The sequence below is a fragment of the Dipodomys ordii genome, unplaced genomic scaffold (genome assembly GCF_000151885.1).
Source record: "Dipodomys ordii isolate 6190 unplaced genomic scaffold, Dord_2.0 Scaffold6, whole genome shotgun sequence".
NCBI lineage: Eukaryota > Metazoa > Chordata > Mammalia > Rodentia > Heteromyidae > Dipodomys > Dipodomys ordii.
This window is the reverse complement of record NW_012267222.1, coordinates 13,980,311-14,002,809: the sequence shown is the minus strand read 5'-3', so window position 1 is coordinate 14,002,809 and position 22,499 is coordinate 13,980,311. Positions and strand designations below refer to the sequence as shown.

Below are 22,499 nucleotides of genomic sequence, written 5' to 3'. Positions count from 1 at the left end.
GGTTCAAAGCCAGCTCAGGCAGGAAATTCCGTGAGACTTTTTTTTTTTTTCTTGGTTCCGGTCGTGGGGCCTGAACTCTGGGCCTGGGCGCTGTCCCTCAGCTCTTCAGCTCAAGGCTAGCACTCTACCACTGGAGCCACAGCACCACTTCTGGCTTTTTTCTTTTTGCTTATGTGGTGCTGAGGAATCGAACCCAGGGCCTCAGGCATGCAAGGCAAGTGCTCTACCACTGAGCCACCTTCCCAGCCCCGTGAGACTTTTGTGGCTCAATTGGTTGAGTGCTAGCCTTCAGCTGAAGAGCTGAGGGACAGTGCTCAGGCCCAGAGTTCAAGCTCCGTGACCGACAAAAAAAAAAAGAAGAAAGAAAGAAAGAAAAGAAAGAGATGAGCATGTTGGCAAGTGTCTGCCATACCAGCTATAGGAAGAAGCTTAAGTAGAAGATTAAGATACAGGTCATCCTGGGCAAAAGTACAACAGCAGGTTGTGGGGCTTGAACTCTAGGCTTGGGCGCTGTCCCTACTCTCTTCAGCTCAAGGCGAGCATTCTACCGCTTGAGCCACAGTGCCACTTCGGGTTTTCTAGTGGTTTATTGGCGGTAAGAGTCTCACAGATATTTCTGCTCGGGCTGGCTTTTAACCACGATCCTCAGATCTCAGCTTCCTGAGTAGCTAGGATTACGGACATGAGCCACCGGCGCACGGCTAGGTTGTACTTTTGCTACCTCAAAAATAACCAGCCGGGTGCTGGTGGCTCACGCCTGTAATACTAGCTATTCTGAAGGCTGAGATCTGAGGATAGAGGTTCAAAGCCAGCCCGGGCAGGAGAGACCGTGAGACTCCTATCTCCAATAAACCACCTGAAAACCGGAAGTGGCGCAGTAGCTCAAGTGGTAGAGTGCTAGCCTTGAGCTGAAGAGCTGAGGGACAGCACCCAGGCCCAGAGTTCAAGCCCCATGGCCGACAAAAACAAACAAACAAAAAACAAAAAAAATAACCAAAGCAAGCTGGGTTCTGGTGGCTCACACCTGTAATCCTAGCTACTCAGGAGGCTGAGATCTGAAGATCTCGGTTCAAAGCCAGCCTGGGCAGGAAAGTCCGTGAGACTCTGATCTCCAATAAACCACCAGAAAACTGGAAGTGGCGCTGTAGCTTAAGTGGTAGAGCGCTAGCCTTGAGCTGAAGAGCTGAGGGACAGTGCTCAGGCCCAGAGTTCAAGCCCCACAACTGACAAAAAAACAAAACAACAACAACAACAAAACAACCAAAAAAACCCAAAGCAGCCAGACACCAGTGGCTCATATCTGTAAACCTAGCTACACAGGAGGCTAAGAACTTGAGAATCAAGGTTCAAAGCCAGCCTGGGAAGGAAAGTCTACGAGATTCTACTTCAATTAATCACCAAAAAACTGGAAGTAGAACCGTGGCTCAAGTGATAAGAGCATCAGCTCTGAGCAAAAAAGAGGTCAGCACCAAGGCCCTGAAAATAGAAGGGGGAGCTGGTGGCTCACGCCTGTAATCCTATCTACTCAGAAAGCTGAGATCTGAGGGTTGCAGTTCAAAGCCAGTCCAGGCAGGAAAGTCCATGAGACTCTTATCTTCAATTAACCACCAGAAAACCAGAAGTGGTGCTATTGTTGAAGTGGCAGAGCAATTGCCTTGAGCTGTAGAGCTCAAGGACAGTGCCCAGGCCCAGAGTTCAAGCCCCACATCCAACAAAAAAAAAAACAAACCCAAAACTGGGGTCATGCCAGATCCTGCCAAGCAAGAGTGAAGTACTGAGCTCAAACCTCTGGACCCAAGTACCCCCCAAAATAAACAAAAAGCATGTGGTTGAGCCATCAAAACTGTTCCATGTCTTGTCACAGCAGCAGGGTGAAGGATGCATTCTTTATGGGTGATGAAGGGGACTTCCTCGTAGAAAATCCCATGTAGGAGGGAACAAACTAGCTTACCTGGTTTGTCCCTTCTTTTGCAATGGATCTGAGACTTAACAAATTTTTATTCATTTATTATTTCTTTGTAAGGCTGTAGTGGTGGGCGAATGCTCGACCACCTGGGCCACGCCTCCACACCTGGATCTCAGCTCTCCCATGCCTTAGTGATCAACAGACTGTATTCCATTCTTTGATTAAAATGTGTGGGAAGATCCCCCTATGGGTGGGGAAGAGAAGTTAACTTTATTCAAAGATGGCACTACAAGAGAAACTCAAAGCAGTGCCCAGTTATCAGGGGCCCCTGGTCCTGCCTGGTACTCCAACAATCACTTCACATTGGTCATCTTCACCGTCCAAGCAAACTTCACTGGGAGACCCGAGGGGGGCAGTGAGGGTAGAGTGATGAGGAGACTGTCTTTGGAGTCTTTGGACCATTTCAGATTGCCATGCATTCCCAGCATCATTATCTGCAGAAAAGAAAAAGCAGTGGAAAACTCAGTAAAGCATCCAGGAGCATACACTCTGATCTGACCATGGAGGGAAGCAGGGTTTCAGACAGGGAGAGAGGAGGGTGTAACGGGGCAGGGATGTGGGAGGGGCCTGAGGAAGGCAGGAAGGAGGAGGGAAGGCCTTTCTTTTTTCTTTTCTTTTTGCCAATGCTGGGCCTGGGCACTGTCCCTGAGCTTCTTTTGCTCAAGGCTAGCAATCTACCACTTGAGCCACAGCGCCACTTCTGGCTTTTTCTGTGTATATGGTACTGAGGAATTGAACCCAGGGCTTCATGTACGCTAGGCAAGCATTCTACCACTAAGCCACATCCCCAGCCTGGCCTGTTAATTTCTTCAGAAACACTTTACATCTGCCAGGTGCCTGTGGCTCATGCCTGTCATCCTAACCACTCAGGAGGCTGAGATCTGAGGATCCACAGTTCAAAGCCAGCCTGAGGAGGAAAGTTCATGAGAATCCAATTAACTACCAAAAAGCAGATAATGGAGCTATGGCTCAAGCAGTACAGTGTCATCCTTGAGCAAAAAAGTTCAGGGATAGTGCACAGGCCCTGAATTCAAGCCCCAGGAACAGCACAGAAAAACAAAAAACAAAACAAAAAGCTGGATGTGTATTATGCATCGGAGCGAGGAGAGTGGTGAGTCTAGCCAGCAAATGGCACAGCAGCAAAAATGTGTGGGCCTTGCCACCACATGCCCAGTCTGAGAGTCTGTAGCCCAGGTTGGCCTTGAACTTGCTATGAAACTCAGGCTTGTTTTGAATTCATGATTCTCCTGCCTCCACCTCCTGCATAATGGAATTACAGGTATATACACCACAACCAGAGTGGATTTTACACTGGAAGATGTCCAAGGGCTCTGGAGTGGCAGAGAGCTGCCCCAGAACCTGACTCTGGACACATTACACATCATGTGGAGTGGCGCTGTGGCTCAAGCAGTAGAGCACTCGCCTTGAGCTGAAGAGCGCAGGACAGCATACAAGCCCAGAGTTCAAGCCCCACGACCCACCAAAAAAAAAAAATCTTTCATATAAGAAATATTTTGGGCTGGGAAGATGGCTCAGTGGTAGAGTGTTTGCTTTGCTTGCTTAGGCCCTGGGTTGGATTCCTCAGTACCACATAAGCAGAAAAAGCCAGAAGTGGCACTGTGGCTCAAGTGGTAGAGCGCTAGCCTTGAGCTGAAGAGCTGAGGGACAGCGCCCAGGCCCAGAGTTTAGGCCCTACGACCAACCAAAAAAACCAAAAACCAAAAACACATCATGTGGATGCAGCTGACTTTAGTCTGGAGCGGCATTCCTCCCGTGATTTTGTTTCTGGATCCTTTAAGATCATCTGCCAAAGTGTGCAGAACAAGTTCTGCGCTATGGCTATGCATGGCCTAGATGTGCTGCATGCAGCATGGCCAATCTTCATGGAGAGGAGCCCTGGACCCCGGCTGTCCTGTGATGTCCCTGCACCCTCCAGTCTCAGAGCGACTGGAAGAGCAGGTTATATCAAGGCCATCATGAACCCCAGTGGCTCCCTGATCAGAATACAAGTGTAAGTAAATATGGTCAGAACAATAGAGCTACTTCTGCATGGAATGAAAACCTCAAGACCTTGGACGTGCACAGATAGTTGTGTTTCTTGATGCCACTTTGTGGAGGGCAGTTGGAAGCCGGGTGGAACCTCTGGTGACCACAGTTATGTGGAAGCCAGGAAAGGTGACTTGTAAAACTGCACCTATCCAGCTAGAGCAGGTCCCACCTTCCCTCAGTCAAAGTGGACAGGGTTGTATGGGAGAGGGGCTGCAGGAACAGCTCTCATGGTGACTCCACACATTCTGCCTGGATCATGATGTTCTGGCCACGCCCCCTATTTTTCCATGTTTCTCAGACCAATGGGATACAAGACTTGAGGCCATGCTTACATTCCATGCTACCTAGTAGCACTGGTATCCCCTCCATTGCTCACACCACTACCAGCAGTCGAGGGAGGTAGAGGTGTGGAGTGGTGAGTGACCGAGTTGAGGTGATGTTGGAGTTACAGTAGGAAGTAGACGTCATTAGTGGTGATTGGGAGAACAGAGGTGATTTCAGAGAGCCTGGGAATGTGGTCCCCCCACCCTCCACGTCCCAGGGCTGGGATGTCTGAACTAACAAAGCAAAAAAAAATTAGCTGCAGGAAAGAAGCTCTTGCAAGAATACCAGCAGAGGAATTGTCCTGATGAGCCTGTAGAATCCAAGAACACGAAGAAAATTAAAAAGGGAGGGAACCCCAAGACAAACACCACTGGGGACTGCAGTTCAACTGAGGGTCCAGCTAAAGACCATGTTGACCCTGAACTTCCCCCTCCATTAGGAACAGTTAGAGCAGCCAGGGTCAGAAGTGTTTCTGGTCCCAATAACACTGAGGACTTTGAAAGGCGCTAGCAACACCTGGTGCTTGCCTTGGACTCCAGCTGAACACAAAACCAGCAGCTCTGCAGTGAGCTCCAACCACTGAAGCAAGAAAAGAAAGACCTGCAGGATCAACGAGAAGATGGCCTGTGTGCAGGAAGCACCGAAAACAGAGCTGGAGCTCCGCAAGTTATCAATACAGAACTTGGCTTCAGAAAAATTCCATTTCCAATCTGCACTGGCCCACATGCAGCAAGTGGCCGACGAGGAGCAAGGAGGTCTCACCAGCCGCCTGCAGGCTGCACAGAGCGGGTGGCAGAGCTAGAGATGGCACTGTCTGCAGTCTCCACCACAGAGAGAGAGACCAACAAGAACACCATAGAACTCATTAAAGACCTGAATAATGTGAAGCTGCAGCTACAGAAGATCAGAATGTATGATGACCTGGAAGAAGTGAACACCGAGCTGCAGGAGAGGCTCGAAGTGCTCCTGACACAGAAGGCCGACTGGAAGATCAAAATTCACGAGTTACAACAAGCACTGGAGGAGCGGGCGGCATCAGAAAGACAAATTGACAATATGAGAGAGTTGGTGACAACATTAAAGTTGGAGAGAGACACCTTTGCAGAGGACCTGAGGGTGGAGAGCTCCAGGGGGAAGGAGAAGGTCCAGCAGCTATTAGAGCAGATGAGCCGACTGAGAGAGGAGAAAGAGCAAGGGGTGAGGCAGGTGTTGGACCTAGAGACCAACCTGGTGGAGCTGAGAAAGCAGCTGGCAGAGCTGCCGCCCCCGCAGCCCCCTGCAGAACCATCTCAGGCTGAGCAGCAGCTGCAGGCGGAGGCCCACCAGATGCAGAAGGAGCTCAAGAACCTGGAGGAAGAACTTCACATCCAGATACAGGAAAACCAGAGCCTCGGTCTCCAGATCCTGGAGCAGCAGCAGCGGCTGTAGATACTGGAGAAGAGGGCTGAGGAATGGGATCAGCATGTCGAGGATCGGCACAAGATCCTCAAGAAAATGGAAAAGGAACATGAGTCCATGAGATGCACCCTTGTGCAGAATCGAGAGCTGAAAGACCAGCTGCTCCAGCTGCAGGATGCCTTCCTTCCACAGGCTGAGCGGTGAGAAGGAGGAGCTCGCCAGCATCCTGCACGCAGAGCAGCAGGTGAAGAAGCATCTGCAGGAGAAGCTGGACCAGCAAGAGGAGAAGTTAGAAGAATGGAAAGAGATGGCTGAGTTCAAGAGCCAAGCAGCTCAGAATCTGCAGGAGCTGCATGACCAGTCCCTGGCCCAGCTCAGGAGCTCAGAGCTACCTGTGAACAGCACCTGGCCTCCAATCAGCAGCTGAGCTCAGAGAAGGAGGCCCTGCAGCAGCACCTGCTGAGGCAGGTCCAGCTGCTGGAGCAGCTAGAGCAGGAGCAGGTACAGAGCAAGATGGAGGACCAGATGGTCTCTCAAAACTTACAGGACACACTGAAGTGCCTGGAAGCGAGAAGACAGGAGAATGAGCAGCTGCGGGCCCAGCTGAGCTTCCTGGCTCTCCCTAGGAAAGGTGAAGGAGTGAGCAAAGAGAAGGGTGAGGAGGCGACTCCCCCTGATGTGACTGTCCCACACGTCATGTGGAATTTTTACCTACAAATACTATGCACCGCTGAATCAAGGAAAGCGAAGCTTAGCCAGCAGCTGCAGGAGCAGCAGGCCCGCTGCGGGTGTCTGGCCAGCCTGGCAGCCCAGTACCAGAGAAAGCTGGAGCAACAGGCCCTCCTCCCCAAGAACTGGAACCATGGCGTGTCTGTGGACAGGAAGGACACACAGGTGCCCAAGAAGCAGCTGAAAATCTGCTTCATCCATGACCTGCCCTGTCCGACCAGGTGGACTCCCGGAATCAAGTGGATGACCTTCACCATCGGTGCAGCCAGCTGTCAAAACAGATCAGCGCCATTGAAGAGTCCCTAGTTGGCTATAAAGACCAGATGGAAATCCTGGATGAGCCGTATCAGGAGAAAGATGAGTGTGTCAATCAGCTGTCCCAGGAGAAGAGGGAGAAGAAGAAGGAGCTGCAGAAGCTGTTGTTGCGCCTTGCAGGCGAAGGCACAGAGTGCCAGAAAAAGCCACTAGAAGCTGTGCAGACCCCTGCTGCAAACACCTCAGACCTGTTGGGCTCCATGAAGGTGGAAGTTATGGAGGGGCAGCAGGGTTCTAAAGAGGTGCAACTTGAAGACAACATGGAGCCTGCCCAGGGAGAGGCTGAGGTGCCATGCTCCCAGGGGAACGTTACCACAGAACAGATCCTGCCACTGAGGCCCAATATCCAGCACCACCAAGAGATTGCAGGCTTGGCAGGAAGGCTAACTACAAGCCATAAAAGACAGGGGCTGCTGGGAAGTGGCCCAAATACTAGGGACATCTAATAGTCCACTGGTAGCAAGGGAATAGGGCCCACGTGATGGATGGTTATTGTAGGGTCCGCTCCTGGATGGCATGCAGACTCCACCCTCCTCACAGCAAAGTCTCCACCCAGTACCTGCGTTACCTAGGCAACTGGCAAACCAGGAAGAGGTCACACCTGCATCTGCTGAGGTCACATCTGAATTTGATGTGGCCAAACCTTTCCGCACCCATACGCTCGATAAAGCCTAGCCCAGGCCCAGAGGCTCTCTTTCTTTTCCAGGTCTCTCTCTTTCCCAGCTCTCCCAGCATTCTTTCCCAGGCCTTTCCCCGCCGCATGGAGGGAAAAGATGGCCTGGTGCCAGCCAGAACGATGAAGAAACCTACCCCTTACCTGAATACCACGTGCGTGGTGCTGTTCTAAATGTTAAAAAGAAGTAGCCCAGTAAGAAGGTGTGCCAGTTGCTGCAAGGAGGGTAGAGTCTGCTCGCCATCCAGGAGCGGACCTTACAGTTATTACAGAGTAAAGTCTTTACAAAGGAAGATAGGGAGTAAAGGTAGAGTTTTCGATTAACATATTAGTGATATTTCATGAATGACTTCCATATTAGCAAACTCATTATATTATTATGCTAATTTATGGAGTCGTTTTCACAATTCTTTATACTTTTTAAGGAAAAAATTTATTTTTCCTTAAATGAATTATTTCATTATTTCACATTATATGTTGGTGCATTCATGCGTTAAAAAAATCAGTGTGGGCTGGGAAGGTGGCTCGGCGGTAGAGTGCTTGCCTTGCATGCATGAGGCCCTGGGTTCTATTCCTCAGCACCACATAAGCAAAAAAGAAAAAAACTGGTGCTGTGGCTCAAGTGGTAGAGCGCTAGCCTTGAGCTGAAGAGCTGAGGGACAGCATTTAGGCCCAGAGTTCAGGCCCCATGTCCGGACCAAAAAAAAAAAAAAAAAATCACACTGTGGCTAGCAACACTGAATTTTCTTGTTTGTATCTTAATATACTACAACAGGACACTGAAGTGAAAAAAACAGTACAAACTGAAAAAGAAAATGTTATTAAAGTTGACAGTTTGGGAAAAAGAAGTAATATTAACAGAACAAATGTGGGTATCCTACAGTGGAAAAACATACACAAAGAAGTGCAGGAATGCAATACAGAATAACATACACAGTTACTGAACAGCAATAGTGAGAATATCAATTATTTCAAATTTCACTTACAAATTGTTCAAATGACAAATGTGGCATGTTGTTCATTGGATCAAATAAAATATTAAAAATTAAAAAAAAATGAAGTAGTGTGGCTGAAATCCTGAGTTTAAGTCCTAATAGGAAAGAAAGAGAGAAAGAGACAAAGAAAGAAAGAAAAGCTAGGCACTAGTTCCTCATACCAATAATCCCAGCTACTCAGGAGGACCTCGGTTTGAAGCTAGGACCAGGCAGGAAAGTTCATGAGACTCTGTAATGAGCCACCAGAAAGATGGAAGTGGAGATGTGGTGGCTCAAGTGGTAGAGTGCTAGCCATGAGCAAAAAAGCTCAGGGACAGTACCTAGGCCCAAGCCCCAGGACTGGCACGGAAGGAAGGAAGGAAGGAAGGAAGGAAGGAGGAAGAAAGGAAGGAAGGCAGGAAGGCAGGCAGGCAGGCATTGAGGGAGGGAGGGAGAGAGGGAGGGGAGAGGGAGGGGGAGAGAGAAGGGGAGAGGGAGGGAAGAGAGGAAGGAGGGAGGGAAAGGGAGGAAGGGAGGGAAGGAAAAGAAAAGAAAAAAGGAAAGGAAGAAAAAAAGAAAGAGGAAGGAAGGAAGGAAAGGAAGGAAGGAAGGAGGAAGAAAGGAAGGCAGGCAGGCAGGCAGGCAGGCATTGAGGGAGGGAGGGAGAGAGGGAGGGGGAGAGAGAAGGGGAGAGGGAGGGAAGAGAGGAAGGAGGGAGGGAAAGGGAAGGAAGGAAAAGAAAAGAAAAAAGGAAAGGAAGAAAAAAAGAAAGAGGAAGGAAGGAAGAAAGGAAAGAAAAGCAAAAAAGGAATAATTGAGGCTCCTTACCTTTGTACTTTCAGTAGTTTTGGGGGATTTAATCTTCAAGATTCCATGTTCTGGCCAATGCATAAAAATGGCATAAACAGTTGTTCCTTTGGAGGTATACCTGGCAACAGAGAAATATCATTGTCTAAGATCCCTGGCTTGTTTCCCTGAACACAATCTTAGACTTTCCCCTTCAATCACCTACTAAATCCAAGCTCTGTGGTCTGTCATTGCTTCTAGGAAACATCATAACCTCAACCTAATTTAGTCTGGAGGCTGGAAGTGGCCTGTAAAAATCTGAGATCAGCCAGGCCATGGGGGCTCATGCCTGTAATCCTAGTTACCCAGGATGCTGAGATCTGGGCATCACAGTTCAAAGCCAGCCTGGGTAGAAAAATCTGTTAACTTCAATTAACCCATAAAATGCCAGGGAGGAGGTACAGGTGTGGCTTATGTGGTAGAACACCATATGTGCAGGGAAAAAGCCAAAGGAAATCACCAAGTGACAACCTCCCATGTAGCTCCTATTTTTCCTCTCACAGGGTATAGATTTTCTAATTACAGAAGGTGGTCTTGTATAACCTAGGCTGGCCTCCAACTCTCAGTCCTCCTGCCTCAGCCTCCGAAGTGCTGGGAATGCAAGTATGTGTCACCACACATGGCATACATTTCCTTTCAACTCTTGCTGGGTGTAGCAGCACACATTAGTTATAGCTACTGGGGAGGCGGTGGCAGGAGCATCACATGAGCCCAGGGCCAGGCCTGGCTGATCAAGTCAAACAATAAAAACAACACACTGACTCTTGTGCTAGTTCTCTCACTGTTTTTTTTTTTTTTTTTTGGGTCCGGTCGTGGGGCCTGAACTCTGGGCCTGGGCGCTGTCCCGCAGCTCTTCAGCTCAAGGCTAGCACTCTACCACTTGAGCCACAGTGCCACTTCCGGCTTTTTTTCTTTTTGCTTATGTGGTGCTGAGGAATCGAACCCAGGGCCTCAGGCATGCAAGGCAAGCGCTCTACCACTGAGCCACCTTCCCAGTCCGTAGTTCTCTCACTGTTATCACGACAGCCATTTCCTTATTGTTCACATCTTTAGAACCTGAGAATAGCAGGAGAGACAATTTCCCTTGATTAAGGGACAATAGACAAGAAGACAAAGTTGTCCTCGGATTTTACTGTTTCTGAGAAAGAGAATGAAAAACCACAAGTAGCCATTCAGCTAAGGCTTTTTGTTTTAAGCTGGCACTGGGGCTTGAACTCAGACCCACTGAACTCTCATTTGGCTTTTCCTGATCAAGGCTGTGACTCTACCACTTCTGGCTTTTTGCTGGTTGACTGGAGATAAAGAGTCTCCATCCTTGAATCTCAGCCTCCTGAGTAGCTAGGATTATAGGCAATGAGTCAGCTGTGTCCAGTCCTAAGGGATACATGTGTTTCCCTGAGCCAAGACCGAGCTGCTTGGTGTAACATGGTCATTCACCAGTTTTGGATACTTTCTGAACAGTTGGTGTTACATTCTCTCATCATCAAAACAACTCTACACAGTATACCATCCTATTCTGTAGTTGAACAAAGCTGAGGCCTAAGATCACATAACCAGAAGTCCAAGGCCAAAGGGAAGGGCTTAGAACAGGTGGCTGCCCTTTGCTGATGCTATAGAAGCATCAACTAGCAGCATTTCCCGCCGGGTAGGAGAAAATGCTTTGCAGCCCCAATACCCGCCTCTCAATTCAGGTGTCCTAAAACACACCCAAAGGGGACACCAAGTTGATAGCAAGAGAGCAGCCATTGAATTTTCCAGGCCTGGCTGAGAAGCAGGACAAAGGAAGTCAAGGAGGCCCGGGGAGGTCAGCAGGGGCCTCAGAGCTCACCACACAGTCCTCTTGTCCTTCTCCATTTGGACCCTCCATGGTCTGGTGGAGTAGATGGCCTCACCACTGACATTCAGCCACTTGCCAATAGTCAGAAGCCTTTCTTGGAAGATAGGGTCAATCAGTCCGTCACGAGTGGGTCCGATGTTGAGCAGGTAGTTGCCTCCCAAGCTTACTGTCTTAACCAGTTCCTACACAGGGAGAAACAAGGCACGTCAAGCTGTGGCAGATGTGGGAAAGAAAACCGAGGTCACAGTCTTCCAGCCCTTCCCCAACCCTTTTTTTTTTTTTTGCCAGTCCAGGGCCTTGAACTCTGGGCCTGGGCGCTGTCCCTGAGTTCCTTTTGCTCAACCCTAGTACTCTACCACTTGAGCCCTAGCTCCACTTTTTTCTGTGATTAACTGGAGATGAGAGTCTCATGGACTTTCCTGCCCTGGCTAACTTTGAATGCTACCCTCAGATCTCAGCTTCCTGGGTAGCTAGGATTACAGGCATTAGTCACTGGTGCAGGCCTTACCCCACCACCACCTTTTTTTTTTTTTTGGGTCCGGTCGTGGGGCCTGAACTCTGGGCCTGGGTGCTGTCCCTCAGCTATTCTGCTCAAGGCTAGCAATCTACCACTTGAGCTACAACGCCACTTCTGGCTTTTTTCTTTTTGCTTATGTGGTACTGAGGAATTGAACCCAGGCCCTCATGCATGCAAGGCAAGCGCTCTACCACTGAGCCACCTTCCCAGCCCTTCCCCCACCTTTTTTGGCTGGTATTAGGGCTTAAACTCAGGGTGCACTTGCTTGGCTTTTTCTTCAAGGTTGGTGCTCTACCATTTGAGCCACAGCTCCATTTTCGGCTTTGAAAAATATACAATTTTATTGTTAAGGTATGACTTCTAGCTTTTTTTGTTGGTTAATTGAAGATGAGTCTCACGGACTTTCCTACCTGGGGCTGGCTTCAAGCCATGATTCTTAGATCTCAGCCTCCTGAGTAGCTAGGATTATAGGTATGAGCCACTGGCACCAGGCTTCATCAGCAAAAAAATTTTTTTTATGGTTGTGGGGCTTGAACTCTGGGCCTGGATGCTGTCCCTCAGCTCTTCAGCTCAATACTAGTACTCTACCACTTGAACCATAACACCACTTCTGGTTTTCTGAGGATTTTGTTGGAGATGAGTCTCACAGACTTTCCTGCCTGGGCTGGGCTGGCTTTGAACCTCGATCCTCAGATCTTAGCTTCCTGAGTAGCTAGGATTACAGGCGTGAGCCACCAGCGCCCAGCCATCAACAAATTTTAATGACAGAAACTCTCAGATCTATTACCTGCCACACTAGTGTTAATAGGGCTGACAGTGTGACCAGAGGCAGAGCACCTGCCCAGCCTGCCTGCACAAGGTCCCTGTTCAATCCCCAGCACTGAAACAAAGAGAGACCAACCAACCAACCAACCTAACATGGGGGTGCTTACCTTAATGATCTCAAAGGCGGGTAAGATGTCAGACAGGAGCATGTCACATCGGTAACCCCAGGACTTTCTGTCGATGCTTGTACACATCTCCCACTTGTGATCTGGCAACTTCTCGGGCTTGTACTTATCTTGACAGTTGAAGTATCCACCATGATTGCAGGAGCAGCCCTGGCCCCATCTGTCATTCACCACCACCTCATCCTAAAGGAGGGAAGAGTGGGGTCACTGTGGTGCAGTAGCTCCACAGGGCAGCCAGACTAGAAACAAGCAAAGCAAATCTATCCACGGCAGTTGTTTTCCAACCAGTTGTGCTCAGGAGGGGAGGCCTGGCAGTCTATAGACCTCTCAGGCTGTCACACAGAGTGCTACTGCCCTCTAGTGGGAAGACACCAAGGCTGCCAGTAAAAAACACTACTGTTGGGGCTGGGAGAAGCTGTGGTACAGGGCATCTGGGACCGAAAACACATTCAGGAGACAAGACATGAAGAGGCACTTGCCTGAGCTCAGAATTTCTTTCCTTCTTTCCTTTCTTTCTTTTGCTGAACCTGGGGCTTGAACTCTGGACCTGAGGGCTGTCCCTGAGCTCCTTTTTTTTGCTCAAGGCTACCATGAGAGCCACAGAGCCACTTCTAGCCTTTTCTGTGACTAACTGAAGAGTCTCACAGACTTTCCTGGTTGGGCTGGCTTTGAACCATGATCCTCAGATCTCAGCTTCCTGAGGTAGCTAGGATTATAGGTTTGAGCCACTGGTGTCTGGCCAAACTCTGCCTTTCTAAGTAACCAGGCATACAGGCAGAAGCCATGACACATGGATTCTTCTTCTTCTTTAAATTATTTTGCTGGTTTTTTTTGTTTGTTTTTTGTTTTTTTTTTCAGTTGTGGGGCCTGAACTCTGAGGGGCCCTGTCCCTCAGCTCTTCAGATTAAGACTAGCACTCTGCCACTTGAGCCACAGTGCCCCTTCTGGCTTTTTCTGCTTATGTGGTGCTGAGGAATTGAACCCAGGAATTCATGCATATGAGGCAAGCACTCTACCACTGAGCCACCTTCCCAGCCCTATTTTGCTGGTTTGACACGAGGCTCTTTCAGCTACCTTTGCCCAGGCTGGACCTAAACCTCAAGTCTAACTTTTACCTCCATCTCCACTGCCGCTGGGATTAAAGAAAAGTCAGCAAGCCAGCAAAAACCAAAAGTAGATATGTGCATTGTTACAATGGGTCAAGCTGTATCCCTATTTAAGCATTTTGTTTTTTCCCTTCCCCTCCCTGAATTAGAGAAGTGTACTAAGGCTACCAGCACAACTATGTTTATCATAGCATTATTTACCATAGCTAAGATATGGAACCAACCCAGATGCCCTTCGGTAGATTAATGGATCAAGAAAATATGGTATATATATATGTGCAATGGAATTCTATGCCTCCATCAGAAAAAAATGACATTGCCCCATTTGTTAGGAAATGGCTCTCTTAAAGAATACTAGAAGGCAGTGTGTTATTTATTTATTAATTTTTAGTGATTTTATTAACAGTTATGAATTCTAGGAAGTGGCAGTTTCATTATGCTCTTTCCATAATATATTTAAAATACATTATACACTATTTTCTATTTATTACTCCTTCCTCCAAAGATCTTGTTTTTCAAATAAAATTACATCTTTATATATGTGCATATAATGTAATTTGAAAGATTTAAGGCACACTGCAACTTAATTCAAGATGTACAGTGGATTAACAGGGTGAATAAAAACTTGAATATTTTTTATTTTAAAAAAAAGTAGAGGGGGGGGAAGGGGGGAGGCTGGGAAGGGATGGGAAGGGTAAACAAAGGAGGAGGCTGCAATGCTTGGTAAGAAATGTACGCATTATCCTGCCCATGCAATTGTAACCCCTCTGTACAGTATGTTCACAAATAAAATAAAATTAAATTAAAAAAAAAAAAGTAGAGGGGCTGGGAAGGTGGCTCAGTGGTAGAGCGCTTGCCTTGCATGCCTGAGGCCCTGGGTTCAATTCCTCAGCACCACAGAAGCAAAACGAAAAAAGCCGGAAGTGGTGCTGTGGCTCAAGTGGTAGAGCGCTAGCCTTGAGCTGAAGAGCTGAGGGACAGTGCCCAGGCCCAGAGTTTATGCCCCATGACCGGACCCCCCAAAAAAAAAACAAAACAAAAAAACAAAAAATAAAAATAAAGATGTGGATCAAGAAATAGAACTCCAGCCTTGAGTGAAAAAGTCAAATGAAGGCAGGCGCCGGTGGCTCACGCCTGTAATCCTAGCTACTCAGGAGGCTGAGATCTGAGGATTGAGGTTCAAAGCCAGCCTGGGCAGGAAAGTCTGTGAAACTGTTATCTCCAATAAACCACCAGAAAACCGGAAGTGGCACTGTGGCTCAAGTGGTAGAGCGCTCACCTTGAGCTGAAGAGCTGAGGGACAGCGCTCAGGCCCAGAGTTCAAGCTCTAGCACTGGTAATAAACTCAAGAAAATTCAGAATTAAAGACAAAAAGAAGCCAGGAGATGGCAGCTCACGCCTGGAATCCTAGCTACTAAGAAAGGTGAGAGCTGAGGATTTTGGTTCAAAATCAGCTGTGGCAAGAAAGCCCAGGAGACTCTTACCTCCAGTTAGCCACCAGAAAACCAGAGGTGGGGCTGTGGCTCAAAGTGGTACAGTGCTAGCCTTGAGGACAAGAGCTCAGGGACAGTGCCCAGACCCTGAGTTCAAGTCCTACAAATGAAAAAAAAAAAAAAAGAAGACAAAGGTCCCATTGCACTGTGTTGATGTTACTGTCTGAGATTTCTGGAGTCCTCTGCAGTAGTCCTCTCCATCTTAGCTATTGGTATTAATAGTAGTAGTAGTATTACTATTTTGATAGGGTTTCACTATGTGGCCCAGGCTTGGAACTCACAAGCCCCCTACCTCAGGTTCCAAAGCTGTGATTACAGGCATGTGCTACAATATCTGGCCATACTTCCTTTTACCACAACAGAAAAATAAGAGAGAAGTTAGGCAATTGTCTACCTTGATGGGACTGTCATTGTAGAGCCAGGCAAGAAAACTTGTGGAGTTCCAGTAAGTGTCTGGGCATTCCCAGTCCCCGTCAGACCAGATCAGATCAGGCCTGTAGCTGGAAGACAGGGAATCGCAGAGGTTTATTACCCAGATATGGTTATAGTACAGTCCTTTTTTTGTGTGCATGCCATTACCGGGGCTTGAATTCAGGGTCTTGAGTTCTCTCTTAGCTTTTTTGCTCAAGACTGGTACTCTACATGTGAACCCTGCCTCCAGTCTAGCATTTTTGTTGGTTAACTGTAGATAGAGTCTCACGGTCATTCCTGCCCCCAATGACTTTGAACTGCGATCCTCTGGTCTCAGCCTCCTGAGTAGTCAGGATTACAGGTGTGAGCCAGTGGCACTCAGCCATTATTCTCTTTTTGGGTGACACAGCTGGAAATAAAGGCGCTAGATTGGAGCACACCTGGTACAAATACTCTGTCCTGCACAGGGAGGCCAGGAGCAGGCTCTGGGAAAGGCTGCTTCCCTGAGCAGTGATCGCATGCAGTCAGTCTGGTCTGGCTGTGTACCAGCAGCCATAGTCCCTTGATAGCAATGACCTCATTGGCTCTCAGTGCTCTTGTCATACTAATCCCATTGGAGGGACAGAGAAAACAAAACCTAGGGCTGGGAATGTGGCTTAGTGGTAGAGTGCTTGCCTAGCATGCCTGAATCCCTGGGTTCGATTCCTCAGCACCACAAAAACAGAAAAAAGCTCGAAGTGGCGCTGTGCCTCAAGTGGTAGAGCACTAGCCTTGAGTCAAAGCAGCTCAGGGACAGTGCCCAGGCTCTGAGTTCAAGCCCCAGTACTGGCAAAAAACAAAAAACAACAACAAAAAACAAGATCTACAAAGATCAGGTGCTTTGTACAAGGCCACATAAGAAAAAAGAGGGCTGGGAAGGTGGCTCAGTGGTAGAGCGCTTGCTTTGCATGCCTGAGGCCCTGGATTCGATTCCTCAGCACCACATAAGCAAAAAGAAAAAAGCCGGAAGTGGCGCTGTGGCTCAAGTGGTAGAGCGCTAGCCTTGAGCTGAAGAGCTGAGGGCCCGGGCCCAGGCCCAGAGTTTATGCCCCACGACCAGACCCCCCAAAAAAAAAGAACCAGGATTTCAGTAATATCTGATCTGTCCAGGCCTCTGCTGGTCACCAACAACCATACCATTTCTCTGATGCAAGTCTTGTGTGCGTGTGTGTGTGTGTGTGCGCGCACGCACATGTGTGTGCTAGTACCGGGACTTGAACTCCAAGCCTTAGCTCTTCCCACTCAAGGCTAGTGTTCTACCACTTCAGCCACATCTCCACTTCTGGCTTTTTGGTGGTTAACTGGAAATGAGGGTTTCACAGATGTACTTACTTACCTGGAGCCTCAGATCTCATCTCCTGAGTAGTCAGGATTACAGATGTGAGCCACTGATGCCTGGCAAGATTTCTGTCATTGTTCTAAGTGAGGGTCCAGGCAAAGATGACTGCCTCTAAGCTTCAAAGGTCCCCTACCCCGAGGGCGCTCTCCCAAGTGTGACAATGGAGCTAAGCAGGGAACATGGTGAAGACCGTGGTCACTTTGTGAATAAGGACTGTGCAGCGCCCCTCCTCTGCAAGCCTGCGCAGCCAGCTTCACTCGTCACTCTCAGCCCTGACAGGAAGATACTGATTCTGCTTCACAGCGTGAGAACTGAGGCTCAGGGCCGCACTGTGATGACAACATGGCGTTCCAGGCAGGCTCCCTTAGCCCACACAGCTTTCTCCAAGGTTCTGACATGGGCTGGCTTTGAACACTGATCCTCAGATCTCAGCCTCCTGAGTAATTAGGATTATAGCCGAGAGCCACCGGTGCCCTGCTTAAGTTTTTTTTTTTTTTAATTATTTGCTGGTCATGGAGCTTGAACTTGGGGCCTGGGTAGTTCCTGCACTCTTTTGCTCAAGGCTAGCGCTCTACCGCTCTACCAGAGCTCCACTTCTGGTTTTCTGGTGGTTAACTGGAGATCAGAGTCTCACAGATTTTCCTGCCCCAGCTGGTTTTGAACCGTTATCCTCAGACCTCAGCCTACTGAATGGCTAGGATTACAGGCATTGAACTACCAGCACCCAGCAGGAAAAGAGGGTTTGGGTTTTTTTTGTTGTTGTTGTTGGTTGTAGGGCTTGAACTCTGGGCCTGGGTGTTGTCCCTCAGCTCTTCAGCTCAAGGCTAGTGTTCTACCATTTGGGCCACAGTACCACTTCCAGTTTTCTGGTGGTTTACTGGAGATCAGAGTCTCACGGACTTTCCTGCCCAGGCTGGCTTTGAACTGTGTTCCTCAGATCTCAGCCTCCTGAATAGCTAGGATTGCAGGCGTGAGCCACCAGTGCCTGGTTAGGAAGAGAGGGTTTGACACCAGTATCCTGGGTTCTGTGGGACGGCTCCAATTTCACTCTAAGATTACACTGCAGAAGATATGAAGAGCCAGGCATCAGCCTGTCATCCTTGCTACTCGGAAAGCTGAGATCTGAGGACTGCAGTTTGAAGCCAGCCTAGGAAGAAAAATGCATGAGACTCCCATCTTCAATTAACTAGCAAAAAGTTGGAAGCAAAAGTGTGACTCAAGTGGTGAAGCACCAATCTTGAGCAAAAAAGGGAAGTGAGAAACAAGGTCTTGAGTCCAAGTGGCAATACCAGCACGAGGGAAGAAGAAGAAAAAAAGCTAGGAGGAAAGAAACTATTTTGTCTTATTTGGCATTGTGTAGATTTTTCTTTCAGACCTGCCTGGGCCTCCCTCCCCTTTAATCAGTGACTTCTAAGAAGCTCAGATTTCACAGGGAAAAGTGATGAGCCCACAGCCACTGGTGCTGCTTACCTGTTCACGAGGTGGTACAGCTCTGGCATTGTCTTTGTATTGACAAAATGCTGGGTTTTGAGGCTGTTTTTCTTATCAATGATGTACAGTGGATGAAACCATTCCATGAGTGAGTGATAGAGGCCATAGCGGATGTTCCTAAACAGAGAAAGGGAAGCAACTGGCATCATTCAAGGAACCGATCAGCTATGTGAGATCCTGTGGGATTTTGCGAGGTGTGTGTGTGTGTGTGTGTGTGTGTGTGTGTGTGTCCAAGTCATTCTCCTAAATTCATTCTTACTTGCTTAAGCAGAAAGATTGGCTTTCTTATATTTTGTATGACATAGTTCAAGGAGTAGAACACTAGCCCAAACAGAAATGTAAAGGGGCAACCTCCAGACCCTGAGTTCAAGCCTCAGTACTGGCATTAAAAGGAGGAGGGAATTCAAACGAGGCTGGGAATGGCACAAACACTACTTCTGCATGCCCCTCCCCCCCATTTCTTTTTCTGCAAATACTGGGTCTTAAACTCTGAGTCCAAATTGGGCGCTGGTGGCTCACGCCTGTAATCTTAGCTACTCAGGAGGCTGAGAGCTGAGGATCCCAGTTCAAAGCCAGCCAGGCAAGAAAGTCCACAAGACTCTTATCTCCAACTAACCAACAGAAAACTGGAAGTGTGGCTGTGGCTCAAAGTGGTAGAGCGCTAGCCTTGAGTGAAAAGGCTAAGGGACAGCGTGTGGGCCCAGAGGGGGTTTCTGTTGTTGTTTTGTAGGTTGTGGGGTTTGAAATCAGGGCTTGGGTGCTGTCCCTAAGCTCCTTTTGCTCAAGGCTAGTGATCTTCCTCTTTGAAACTCAGCACCACTTCCAGTTTTCTCGTGGTGAATTGGAGATAAGAGTCTCATGGACTTTCTTGGCTCAGCTGGCTTTGAACCGTGATGCTCAGAGCTCAGCCTCCTGATCACAGGCATGAACCATCAGTGCCTAGCCCATTTTCCCTTCTTATAGGCAAATGTACCCAGAGTGTAAGGTTCAAATCCCATCTCTGGGGCTAGAGGTGTAGAGGGCTCAGTGGTAGAGCATGTGCTCAGCATGCAACAAGGCCCTGGTTCAATCTCCAGGACCACAAAAAACAGTTCTGCCTCTGACACTTACCTCTTCAATCTTGGGAAGTCACTTCCTCTTAAATAATGAGTGTTAGGGAACATTAATTAGAAGCAGCCATGTGCTTCCTTTCCTTAACCAACATTTTCCAGGTACTGGGGTTTGGACACAGGACCTTTGGTAGGCAGAGGCTCTACCACCACTTGAGCCACATCCCCACCTTTTTTTTTTTTTAACCTGAGTTATTTTTTACACAAAGTCTTGCAGGATTTTTTTTTTTTTGTGTGTGTAGGGTAAGGCCATTCTCTTACCTATGAGCTCCTGAATAGCTGGAATTACAGATATAAAGCACTGCACCTGGCATTTTTATTGAGTTGGGGTTTTCACCGCCTTTTTGTTGGGGTGGGCCTCAAATCAAGATCCTCCTAATCTCAGCCTCCCAACTATCTGAGATTACTAGTGTGGGGTACCATACATAGCCTTGCTTCCTGATTTTTTTTTCTGCTTTAACTGCCCTTCCCAGTTCTAAGCTTGATCTACCATTCTCTAAACCCACCCTGAAGACTCTGTATTGATGGCTAAGGAGGACAAAGATGAACCCTAGTCCCTGGCATCCATCCCACAGGGGAAAAGGCCTTGCACTAGAGATGGAGTATTGTGATTATACCAGTAATCACCCAACCAGACCATGGGTCACATGGAAATTGCTAAGTCCTAAGCACTGTTGGTCCAAAGACCAGAAGCTGCTCATCACTGGCTTAAATGCAACCTTAGAAAACACCCAAGAGCAGAGAAATTATGGGAACTTTGGGTGGCTAGGTTTGACAAGATGGCAGGGCTGTCATCCACAGACACGCACCTCTCCCGGAGAGCTGCTCCTAACTCACCAACCAAATCACGATGGGGACCCACGTCCTTTGAGTTCCAGTTCCAAGACGTGGGACTTGGCCAGTTTGTGAAGCCTTCATGATGTTTTGTCGTCAGGACCACATACCTGGGGACAAAACCAAAGGAAAGGTCTAGCACTGTAATCACACCTGTAATCCTAGCTACTCCTGAGGCTGAGATATGAGGATTGCAGTTCAAAACTAGCCCAGGCAGGAAAGTCTGTGAAACTCTTTATCTCCAATTAGCCGCCATCCCCCCCACCCCACCAAAAAAAAAAAAAAAGCCTGAATTGAAGCTGTGGCTCAAGTGGTAGGGTGCTAGCCTTCCCTCCCATTGACCAACTCCATCCTTCCCACTTCCCCATGCTTGAAGCTGAGTGGTTATTCTTGGCACACAACACAGAGCCCTCAAGACCTCCTTCAGGCCTGACTTGACCTCAACAAACTGAGCCCTACTTCCCTCCCCACACAGGGAACATCCCAGCTTTCTGTTCTTCCAAAGAGGAACCCACATCCCCAACAGCCTGCCAACTCAGTACAAACAAAGCTTTCTAGACTTTATTTCTACTTTATTGCGCAAGGCCCTGAGAAGGGCAAGGTTGGGAGAATCTGCACAATACACTGTACCCCAGCCTACTCCACTGCCACGCAGAACCCCTTTCTTTCTTTCTCTTTGCATCCTGGAGACATCAGGGCTGAAAAGAACTCGTGCAAGTCTTCCATCAGCATCCAGCGAGAAGGGGCTGGTGCTCCCACTTCTCCACCCTTGGACAAGGACCAGACTACAGACCCCAGGTTCAGAATCCCGGGGGTCTCGTCCATCTGAGAGAGACTGGAGGCATGGTCCAAATGGAAAGAGACATGAGGCATCGTCTAGCCCTAGCTCAGGCCTCTCAATATACAGATGTCGATCGCCGCCCTGAACTCTTCATTTTTCAGCAACACCCCCTCTCCCCATCAACCTGACGCACAGGCTCCTCATCAGGGGAACCACGTTCAAGTGTGCAGCCGTTAAGAGGCGAACTCAGAGCGCCCGGGTAGGTGTGTCGTGTGTGGCCTCGGGCCGGAGAGACCAAGTCCTCCACCCCTCGGGCCGGGGCCCACACTCACTTGGCCCCCGAGGCCTCAAACAGGTCGGCCCACTGCTCCGGGCGGAAGAAGCGCGCGGTGAACTGCGGCCCGAAGTCCGCGTAGGAGAAGCCGGGCGGGTAGTACCGGCGCATGAACTGCTCGTAGCCGGCCTGCGGCTGGCCCTTCCAGTGCCACCAGAACCACTCGCTGCCCCACGCCGGCACCGAGAACACGCCCCAGTGCACGAACACCCCGAACTTGGCTTCATCGAACCAGCTCGGCAGGGGCCGGGTGTCCAGGCTCACCCAGTCAGCGGTGTACCGGCGCGGAGTTGCAAGGGTCGACTTGACCGAGACCACCACCGGCACCAGCCCGGTGACCACCAGACACAACCAGCATTTCGGCTCCCGCATCGCTGCTTCCGCGTCTGCACGATCTCCTCCTACTGCGCAGGCGCGGGCGAGGGAGCCCCAGCCAACCCGACTGACGATTGGCTCAGAAGTTAATAAAGAAAATTAGGGGGTCGGGTCAGAGCGGGCCAATCCGGTCGAGCTCTGTTAACTCCATCGCCCTCTGGCGTTCAAATGGAGAAATTGCAAGGAAGGCGTTGACCGCGCTGTGCTTTTAGTGGCTGGGAGACTGAAAGAGTCCCGCCCCCCACCCCTCCCCAAGGATTTAACTGTGAGGTTAAATCGCGAAGTCCTCAAGTATGCAGAGAACCCGGACTAGTTCTCTCTGCTGCACCAATCCTGCAGGGGTAGGCTGAAGCCAGATCATGGGTTTTATTTAGTGGGCATTTGGAACCATAAGGAGAATACTCACACACACATAGACGTACATATATGTCTAAATATGTATATATATATATATATATATATATATATGTATATGTATATCAGAGGAAAGGATACCAGAATAGATTATTAGATTGGATGGTTATTATAACGGTCCTGGCAGAAATATGTGGTACAAAAATAATGAAAAGAAGTGGGGTTTTTTGGTTTGTTTTTTGGGTGCCAATCTAT

General features: G+C 48.8%; 1 protein-coding gene across 1 annotated transcript; it reads right to left on the bottom strand.

Annotated features, from left to right (window-relative positions):
* Positions 1 to 1,991: 1,991 nt before the first annotated feature.
* On the bottom strand, positions 1,992 to 21,923 carry Fuca1 (fucosidase, alpha-L- 1, tissue). Its single transcript, XM_013034891.1, has 8 exons — positions 21,514 to 21,923; positions 20,376 to 20,510; positions 18,437 to 18,574; positions 15,572 to 15,677; positions 12,561 to 12,761; positions 11,103 to 11,293; positions 9,257 to 9,356; positions 1,992 to 2,400 (listed from the first exon to the last, which is right to left on the bottom strand). The coding sequence occupies exons 1-8, from the start codon at positions 21,885 to 21,887 to the stop codon at positions 2,260 to 2,262; spliced, it is 1,386 nt and encodes a 461-aa protein (XP_012890345.1). The 5' UTR covers positions 21,888 to 21,923; the 3' UTR covers positions 1,992 to 2,259.
* Between the last annotated feature and the right edge of the window lie 576 nt (positions 21,924 to 22,499).